The 10,034-nt window shown below is 42.9% G+C and overlaps 1 protein-coding gene across 1 annotated transcript in view; it reads left to right on the forward strand.

Annotated features, from left to right (window-relative positions):
• The window catches only part of LOC114627578 (acyl-CoA desaturase 3-like), a 32,463-nt gene that overhangs the window by 3,699 nt on the left and 18,730 nt on the right, over positions 1–10,034 (forward strand). Inside the window, exon 2 of the mRNA XM_028775464.1 lies at positions 9,563–9,845. Within this exon, the coding sequence (XP_028631297.1) occupies positions 9,563–9,845 (283 nt within the window). The remainder of the gene's footprint in view (positions 1–9,562; positions 9,846–10,034) is intronic.

A 10,034-nucleotide genomic window follows, 5' to 3' on the forward strand; every position in this document is an offset into this window, starting at 1 on the left:
ACACACACACACACACACACACACACACACACACACATCACAAAACATGTAGGTCAGAGAAAAACCTCAGGTGTTGGTCCTTACCTTCTGCCTTTTGTGTGTTTGTTGTTGTTTTGAGACAGCCCATTTTTTCCACTTTGTATGACAGCCTAGCTGACCGACAAGCTTCTGGGAATCTCCTGTCTCCACCTCCCCTTCCTGTACGAGTACAGGGATTTCAGACATTTTGCTACTGTTGCTGGCTTTTAAGGGTGGTTTCTATGGATTTGAACTCAGATGCTCACACTCCCTCAGTAGGCACTTCTCCCCACTGAGCCTTCTCTGCAGCCCTATACAGTATCCTTAAGGAAAGGGGGAAGAACTTTTGTTTAATATTGTTCCAGAAACTTCTGAACATTGACAGGTACCCTGGCTGACCTAATTTGAGTCTTTCTTCCCCCCGGGCTGCAACTGAACTCATGTCCTGGCCTACACTAAGCCACTGTTGCTGGTATTTGCAGGTTCTAGTGTCTGATATTGAGATATATATAAAAGTAGCTGGAAGGCAAAAAGCCCTCATTTCTTAGAAATTAAAAGATTCCTTTTTGACAGGGAATCTTGGGTCTCTCAGAGCTAAGACTCTAAGGAGGAAACACCTTGGAATTTTGGTCTTATCAGACTTCCACAGTATTCCTTCATTGCGAGGGTGTTTTCTCAAGGCCTGTTCTGTTCCATGTATCTTCTGTCTGAGGTAGAGTTAAATTTAGTTGATATGTGTCTTAAATGCTCTTACATGTTCAAAGTAAGTCAACTGGTCAACCTATGATTTAGTTCTGAGACTTCCTTGACATTCTTAACCAGCAACTTTTCCCTACCTAAGTAAGAGCTATATCTAAGAGGTAATTGTACGGATGCAACATCTGTAACACGGAGAAGTTGCCCAGGACCAGGAAAAAAACTAAAAGCTGCTACAGTTCACATCCATGCAGTAAGTAGCCAAGTCCCCTTCAATTCCCTGAAGGCACTGAGACCAGAAAATATTAAATAGAAACATCTAGAAGTAAATAATTCAAAAGTCTGTGTTTTGAGATAGGCCCTTGATATGACCCTAAGGTTGGCCTGAACCAGTGATCCCCTGCATCAGCCTTCCGAGGGCTGGGAGTAAGCACACTGCTACCAAGACTGGCCCATCCATTTAAACTGTACATGATTTTTGTCAGTAGCCCTGAGGATCAGGTGTGCGGCTCCATGTCGTCAATTATAGCAGCCTGAGTTTTTTTTAGAGAGGCCCCTACTCAGGGGAAGTGAGAATTTCCAACTTTGTGGCAGAAAAGGATTTCAGAATGAGTCTGTATGAAGCAGGGTTGGAGATTATTTTTATTTTTACTTTATTTTTATTTATTTTGAGATAGGATCTCTCTGTGATAGACAAGGTGAGCTTCTATTTCATAAAGTTCTGCCTGCCTCTGCCTCTCAAGTGCTGGGAGTAAAGGGGTGCGCCAACATGCCCAGGTGAGTCAGAGCTTGTTAAGAAAAGGTTTACAGTGGTGCATATCTGTAATCCCAGCGCCTGGGAGCCATAATCAGGCAGACCTCCATGAGGCCAGCCTAGTCTATATAGTGAGTTCTATAGTGCGATTTGTGGCAGAATCTGTCTCAAAAAGCAACAACAAAATTGTTTGAATATGGATTTAGCTTGGTGTGTGTGTATGCGTGTGTGTGTGTGTGTGTGTGTGAGAGAGAGAGAGAGAGAGAGAGAGAGAGAGAGAGAGAGGGAGCGAGGGAGGGAGGGAGAGAGAGAGAGAGAGAGAGAGATTTTACACCATTCAAAGAATTTTTACAGAACTTATTTTCTTCTTTTACTAATTGAGATCATAGAGTACTGTCTGAGGACAGTTGTGTGTAGATGAAATTTAAAAAGCAAAGCCAAGTCAAGGGTTAAAGAAAGGTCTCTTTACTGTATTAGGTCACAAGGGAATTAAAACAAGTTTTTACTGTAAACAAAGTTCATTGTCTTGTTTGTGAGATTTTCAGAAAGTTATGGGTTTTTAACTGGCTAGGAATAAGTTAAGATCACATATATTTTAGCTTAAGCACTGCTATTTCATTATTCTTGTTTGAAATATCCCTATTGAAAAACAGAATCTTGCTGCCGGGCATGTGTTTGTGGTTAGGAAAATCACGAGAGTCCTTCAGACACATATGGCTGTGGTGAGTGTGCTGTCCAACCTAGAATACCTTGGGGCTAATAGGGAGCACGTAGAGAATGAATTGGGTGTTTGTCCCTTCTCAATAATCTTTCCTAGCTCAGGCATGGTGGCACATGTCTTTAATCCCAGCATTCGAGAAGAAGAGGTAGGCAGATGTCTGTGAGTTCGAGGCCAGCCTGGTCTACAGAACGAGTTCCAGGACATCCAGGGCAATGTAGAGAGATCATGTTTCAGAAAACAATAAGAAAACAGATTCTTCATTCTTCTTGTTTGGTGTTATTACCAATTAATTTCTCCAAAGACAAACTCTAAGACCATATCGGTGGCAAAAATTAATCTTTATCCTGCCTCTTTTAATATGTTTTTTTTGTACGTGTGTGCATGTGTACATGCATTCATGAATGAGAACGCTCATGTGGACATCCTGCCGGAATCCATTCTTCCTCCCACAGTATGAGCCCTGGAGAAGGGACTCAGGCCCTCAGCCTTGGCAGCAAGTGCCTTTACCTTCTAAGACACCTTATTAGTGTAGCTGTGAATAGTTAAGGGTCTGCTCTATGCTCCTGGAGGATGTGCATATGGCTCTACACCCACCTAAGAGCTCTGGATTCATGAATGAAAGACACATATGCACAGCGTTTTTAAAATAAGCCTTACAAGCTCAATGGTGGGGCACGTCCAAACATTCCCTGGCTAGAACACACTTCCCTCTGGTATTCCTGAGTTAACACTTTCAAATTTTATATTTTATCTTTGCTGCCCTGTTTCCTCCTGGGCCACCCTCCCAGGAGGCTGCTTTCCCTTTCTATCTACACTTCGGCCATCTCACCCCTGACCCCTTCATGGCGTGGTCCGTCCTTGGTTTGTCCTATGCCCCTCTCATGGCAGAATCCCTTCTTCCTTCTCTGTTTTTCTTGCCCAAGAATTTTTAAAACTCCTGCCTCTGTCACCCTGCCTAGCCTGGCCACTGGCTCTTTATTGATCAATCAAAAACCAATTGGGGACAGGTACCCTCAGCATCTGGACAGGTAGATTCCCGTATGATTTGGGGGACCAAATTAAGACAATGCATTCAAAGCATTAGAACCAAATCCCAACATATTAGCCCTTTGTTTTCTCTTTACTAGCATGCAGTAATTTACAAATGTTGTACTTTTTGGAAGTTCAGTCCTAGTTCTGCCTCCCAGCCCCAGGTTCCCAGAAATAAGACTTAGATTCAAATTATATTTTAAAATACCTTGGCCATATAGCTAGGCTCTCCTCTGACTAGATCATAACTGAAGATACCCGTTGACTTTAACCTACGTTTGCTAATGACTGACCATGCGCCTGGCTCCTCATTTCTTTGTGGGCTCCTCGCCTTGCCTCCTACTCTCCCAGAATTTTTTCTCCTCCCAATGTAACACTTCCATTTCCTGCATAAACCACAGGCCTCAGGGTTTTTAATTGACACGTGAGGCATCCATACAACACAAAAGATGACCTCTCTACAGAACTGCATTGACATTTTCATACATGTGTAGAACATAAGTTGACAACATCCCCATTACTCTTGTATTTTACCCACAGCTCTATTACCTTACTCTTCCTAACCTCTCTCTCTGTCTCTCTGCCTCCCCCTCCTTTTCCTCCCCTCCCCCAGGTGTGCATGCGAGGGCATGTGTGTGATTAGTTTAATTAGGGCTGCTTATATGATCACGGGTAAGTGAGGGGTCATTTACAGGAACATGGGCAATTACCCTTGGCCTACACAAGTGAAGAAAATGCTGCCCAATAGCCATTAACTGCTAACAACTCCTCAGGGAGGGGCATGGCCTTATGATATAAGTTTCTTCTCCAAGAATATTCATACATGCAGTCTATAAACATGAGATATTTATTAAGACTGTAATTCACATAAAATGATATTATTGGTTTAAGCACAACTGAGCCGGGCAGTGGTGGTGCATGCCTTTAATCCCAGCACTTGTGAGGCAGAGGCAGGCAGATTTCTGAGTTTGAGGCCAGCCTGATCTACAGAGTGAGTTCTAGGACAGCCAGAGCTACACAGAGAAATCCTGTCTCGAAAAACAAAAATAAAACAATAATAGTAACACAACTGACTTCTCTAGGGGGATAGGAGGGAGTTTATTCTGGAGCCAAATATGATTGACCATGGCCTGAGAGCACTGATTTAGGTCACCCCAATTTCCATGTCCTAACATAGGAGTAGTTTTAGGAAGTTTTTTACAGTAACAGGACAAAGAAAGTCATAAATCAAGATGTTTTCTCAGTACATTGTGGAAACACCAGAGAGGCAGGTTTCAGCAAATATAGTCCACATGGCATATTAAATCCTGAATAAATATCAGGGCTGAATAGTTAAAGGGAGCCCTTTTGGGACTCTGGGTAGTTAGAGAAATGCTTTCAGAAACAGGTTCAGAAGGATGTGACCGAGCCATAGGGTAAAACAGCATAAATCCAGGAGGCATCTGACTTAACAGCTTGGATCTAATTGCTACTATAGCTACTGGGTTATTTGGGACAGTTTGTTTTGTTTTGTTAAAAAAAAAAAAACTGGCTAGCATTTAAAGTAGCCAGGATTTTTCCCTTTGGCTACATGCCTTCTCTGTCTAGTTTCAGCCATTGCTGGCCACCATCTCACGCTTGGCTGCCAAACGCTGCTATCAGCTGCTACACTGGCAGCCAGCTCACACAGAAAGGCTTCTGGGAAAGGGTAGTCTCAGCCAGCCAGCCCTGACCCATAACTCTCCTCCTCCCCGTTACACCCCAAGGTATCTTCCCCTCTTTGAAAACCCTCCCTACTTCCCACCCCCACCCCCCCACCCTGAACCCTTAATAATTTCTGTGGATATTCCAAATGAAATACATAAATCTAAATATTCAAATCTAACACCGAAGAAATGAAAGCAAACAGATGACATTTGTCTTCTGCGTCTGGATACCTGGGTTACCTCAATCAGAACTGTTGTTTACAGCCCCCTCTGTTTACCTGCTAATTTCATAATTCCATTCTTCATAATATCCGAATAATACTCCACCGTGTAAATATACTACGTTTCATTCTCCACTCACCTGTTGACTGACAGCTAGGCTGTTCCGATTTTCAAGCTATCATGAGCAGAGCAGCAATGAACACGATGATCAACTATCTCTGTAGCAGGATTGTAGTCTTTCGAGTATATGGCCAAGAATAATATAGCTGGATCATGTGTCATTCTCTTTCTAGCTTTTTTATTTTTTTAGATTTACTTACTTATTTTATGTATGTGAGTACATTGTTACTCTCTTTAGTCACACCAAAAGAGGGCATCAGACCTCATTACAGATGGTTGTGAGCCACCATGTGGTTGCTGGGAACTGAACTCAGAACCTCTGGAAGAGCAGTCAGTGCTCTTAACCATTGAGTCAACTCTCCACCTGTTTTTTTGGGGGCGGTGGGGGGTTGTTAGACTTCGGGGCGTAGCTTGGAACAGACAACACCAGACCAAACGGTTCCAAAGGGGAGGGGTTTATTCAGGGCAGAGGGCAAAGGTAGGGAGAGAAACGGGAGAAGATGGTGGAGGAAGAGGAGAGAGAGAGAGGAGAGAAGTGGAGGCCAGCCATGACCACTTGGAGGGAGGGGGAAGGGAAGGGAGGAAGGGTGAGGAGAAGCTAGAGGCAAGAGAGTAAGAGAGTAAGAGAGAGTGGAGGAGGCAAGCAGCCCCTTTTATAGTGGACAGGCCTACCTGGCTGTTGCCAGGTAACTGGGGGGAGGAGCATACCTGGGTGTTGCCAGATAACTGTGGAGGTAGAGTTTAGACAGAATACTAACAGGGGTGGGTGGTTTGTTTTTTTTTTTTTTTTTGCTTTTTGAGGACTTCCATACTGATTCCCATGGTGGCTGCACCAGTTCACACTCCCATCAGCTGTGAATGTGTGTTCTCCTTTCTCTACAACCAGGACTGGTCATTTCTTGTTTGTGTGTTTGTTTGTTTTTATCTTAGCCATTCTGATTGATAAGATGGTAAGATGAAATCTCAAAGCAGTTTTAATTTGCATTTCTTTGGTGGCCAAGAATGTTGAACATTTTTAAAATTGCTTTTAAAGATTTATTATTTTTTTAATCTCATGTGTGTTGTCTGTATGTAACTTATGCACCAAGTGCATGTCTGGTGTTCACATAGGTCAGAAGAGGGCATCTCATCCCCTGGAACTGGAGGTACAGATGGTTATGCACTGCTGTGTGGATGCTGGGAACTGAACCAGGTCCTTTGCAAAAGCAACAATTACTCTTAATTGCTGAGACAGCCCTTCAGTCCATGTTAAACTCTAAAAAGAAAATTCTTAGCCATTTGTATTTCATCTTTGAAAACTTTACGCTTCATTTCTCATGCCCCACTTTTAAATTTGATTTGTTTCTCTGTTTTTTTCTTTCCCCATTTATTGTTTTTTAATAAGTCTATGTGACCCTGGCTGACCTGGAAATCAGCATTTGAACTAGGATGGCCTTGTACTCAAAGAATCACCCTGCCTCTCCCCCCAAGTGCTGGGATTAAAGACAGTTTTTTTTTAAATGCTTAGCTTTTGAGTTATTTGTATATTCTAGAGACTAACCCTCTGTCAGATGTGTAGTTGGTAATAATTTTTTCCTAGACTCTGGACTGCCTATTTACTAGAAGACAGTGTCCATTGATGTGTAGAAGTTTTAGTTTCATGGTGTCCCATATGTCATGCCTGTGCTACTGAGGGCCTACCCAGAAAGTCCTTTCCTGTGCCAAGTTCAAGAGTATTCTGAATTTCTTTTTCTCTCTCAGTTTTAGGACATCAGTGCATAGGTTGTAGTCCATGATCCGCTCAGAGTTGAGTTTTGTGCAGGGTGAGAGAAGGGTTTTGTTTCATTTATTTTTTTCCATGTAGCTGTACAATTTGACCAAGCACCATTTATTGAAGACAGTGTCTTTTCTCAAATGTGTATTGTTGGCCTCTTTGACAAAAATTAGTGGCTTTAGGGTTTTGGATTCATATGAAGATACTCAAATTTATTCCATTAGTCAGTGTGTCTGTTTTTATGCTGGTACCACAGTCTTTTTATTACTACAGCTCTGTAGTCTAGCTTGAAATCTGGAATGGTGATACCTCCAGCAGATTTTGTTTGTTATTTTGTTTTGTTTCTGTTCTGTTGACATCTAATCCTCATCCTCCTCCTCCTCCTCCTCCTCCCTTCCACCTCCTCTCTCCTCCTTCTCTCCCGCCTCTTTTTTCTGTTTCCATATAAATTTAAGATCATTTTTCTGGTTTCTGTGAACAATTACTTTGAAATTTTGATGGAAATTGCATGGAATTCATAGATTGCTCTTGGTAGGATGGCCACTTTCACAGTATTAATCCATAAGCACAGGAGGTCTTTGCATCTCCTGATATCTTCTCTAATTTCTTTTTTCAGTGATTTAAAATGGTCATTGTACTAGTCTTTCACTTCCTCTTGTGAGGCTGTTGTGATGGTATTGTTTCTCTGATTCCTTTCTCAGGATTCTTGACATTTGTGTATTGGAAGACTAGTGATTGTGGATTAAAACAAAACTCTAAAACATTTAATCAAAAAGGTTCTAATAAAGCCCTCTTTTGAGTTGTTGGTCAGGGTTGCTCGAAAGACTCCTAAAACATTAAAGGTGCCCGTGATTGCCTCCCAAGGATGGAAGGAAAGTCTCTACTACTGAAGACGCTATGCACTTCAGACACAGGGCTCAGAGACCTCTGAGTTGGAACTGACCTGAAAGCCTCTTCTCTGAGGACTAGCTTCCATGGTACTGAATGGTTTCGTGGAAGCTTCCAAAGGATGGAGATAACCAGTGGTCCTGTCTAACTATGACACCCATGAGCCACAACAATGACCAGCATAGCACGATAACCCTAAGAATACAGTCGTGGCACACACACCTTGGCAGTAATCAACAGCTCAATAAGGAAAATCATGTCTGGTACTGGCAACTCAGACGGCTAACTACCCAGGACCAATGAAGTCATGAGTCTTGGAGAAGAACCTACAACTGAGGCTTTACTAAACAAATATAACTCCTAACTACATTCTAAATATTTGCCCTTGTACCCAGATATAAGTATAGTCCTCACCCACCCCATCAAGGAAATTTTCTCTCTGCTACAGATACAGACCATTATAGAAAACTCCAACCAATCAAAATACAGAGTTATAGAGCCTAGTCCCCAAGAATACATCTTTTAATGTGATAATACACTTACACCTCTCAGAAGTCCTCTTGAAGTACAGCTGCTTACAGAACATCCACAGAGCAACACTGTTACACTTTCCCATTTTTCTTAGTTCGATCTCAAAAAGAGTAAGTTTTTCTTCCTCTCTCTCTCTCTCTCTCTCTCTCTCTCTCTCTCTTTGGTTAGCAACCAAAACCCTAAACAAGTTTTCCCCAGATAGTTGAGACTTTCCCCTTGTTTTCTGGGGCACTCAACACCACTGCCATCACCAGGCAGCAGCTTGCCAACCTTATGCATTCTTGGACCCTGACTTGGGGCCTTTTCTCCTGTTGTCTCCATCTTCCTCCTCCTGGTAGCTGCCGAGATTTACAGCTTTCCTGCTTGGCTGTTTTTCTTTCAAAATCTAATAAAATGCTCCTTAAGTTTCCTTTTGTGGCTACTTTTAACTATTAACCATACTAAAACTCAAAAAGGGAACCCCAATTTCTATAGTCACAATAGGGCCACATGAAATAAATCTCCTGTTTCATGCTCTGTACTATGGTCTCTTTAATTGGTGTGCTGGGAACAGATGGCAGATGACCTAGCCTAGCTTGCTGGAGGCTACTAAAGCATTGGGTTTGATCCTGACAATTCTAGTGACAGTCTCACTTTGGACTGATCTGCTCTGTTGGGAACTAGTACAGGCATTCAGTCCACAATCATTTTCCCTGTAGGGCACTGGAATCTTGAGTTGATGCTCCCGGGACTTGTAGGTGTCTTTGAGGTGAAGGAGAAACTGTCGAAAACTCCTGAATCACTTTTTCTATGTTGTACTGCCATCAATTGGCCGAGATGTGGATGGCGTTTTGGACACTTGATTTCCAATTTTTTGTTTCACAAGCTTTAAAGAATAACCTGGTTCTGGCTGTACCTTTATATGTACATGTGAGGCTTTCTCTGGCTTGCCAGTGATGTAAGAAGTTCATCCCTTCACCTAGAGGTTTGACAACCAATCTATACAGTTTCTGCTGACTTCTTCTTCCACTAGCCCTTAATTAAGCCAGACTCTGGAGTAGAGATTGGACTTTGAATGCACCCTGATGCTGTGTGCAAGATGGAAGTGCCTTCTTCTGGAGTCTGATCTCCTAATCCTAGTCTCTTCTTCCTCCTCGTCTTCATAGATGACACCTTCCTACACGACCACCACTACTGTCACAGCGCCTCCCTCTGGAGTCATGGAGAAAGGAAGAGAAAAATTAAAGACTCTGCCCCTCTACCTGGAAGAAGACATCCGTCCTGAAATGAAAGAAGATATACACGACCCCACCTACCAGGATGAGGAGGGGCCCCCGCCCAAGCTGGAGTACGTCTGGAGGAACATCATCCTCATGGCCCTGCTGCACTTGGGAGCCCTGTACGGGATCACACTGGTTCCCTCCTGCAAGGTCTACACCTTGCTCTGGGGTAAGCACCTTTCTTGGTTCTGGGTCAGTGAGTATCTCCAGTTTCTCCCCTCTCTCTAATGAAGGGGTCTTGTAATGGGCAGTGTCCCCTCTGTGTCCAGGTTTCCCTTACCTTTTCTTGATAAACTAACTAAACACAGCCTGGTTGGACTAGGAAGCAAGAGTATCTGTTTTGTTTTCTTCTTGCCGG

This window comes from Grammomys surdaster, unplaced genomic scaffold (assembly GCF_004785775.1).
Source record: "Grammomys surdaster isolate TR1022 unplaced genomic scaffold, NIH_TR_1.0 66, whole genome shotgun sequence".
Taxonomy (NCBI): domain Eukaryota; kingdom Metazoa; phylum Chordata; class Mammalia; order Rodentia; family Muridae; genus Grammomys; species Grammomys surdaster.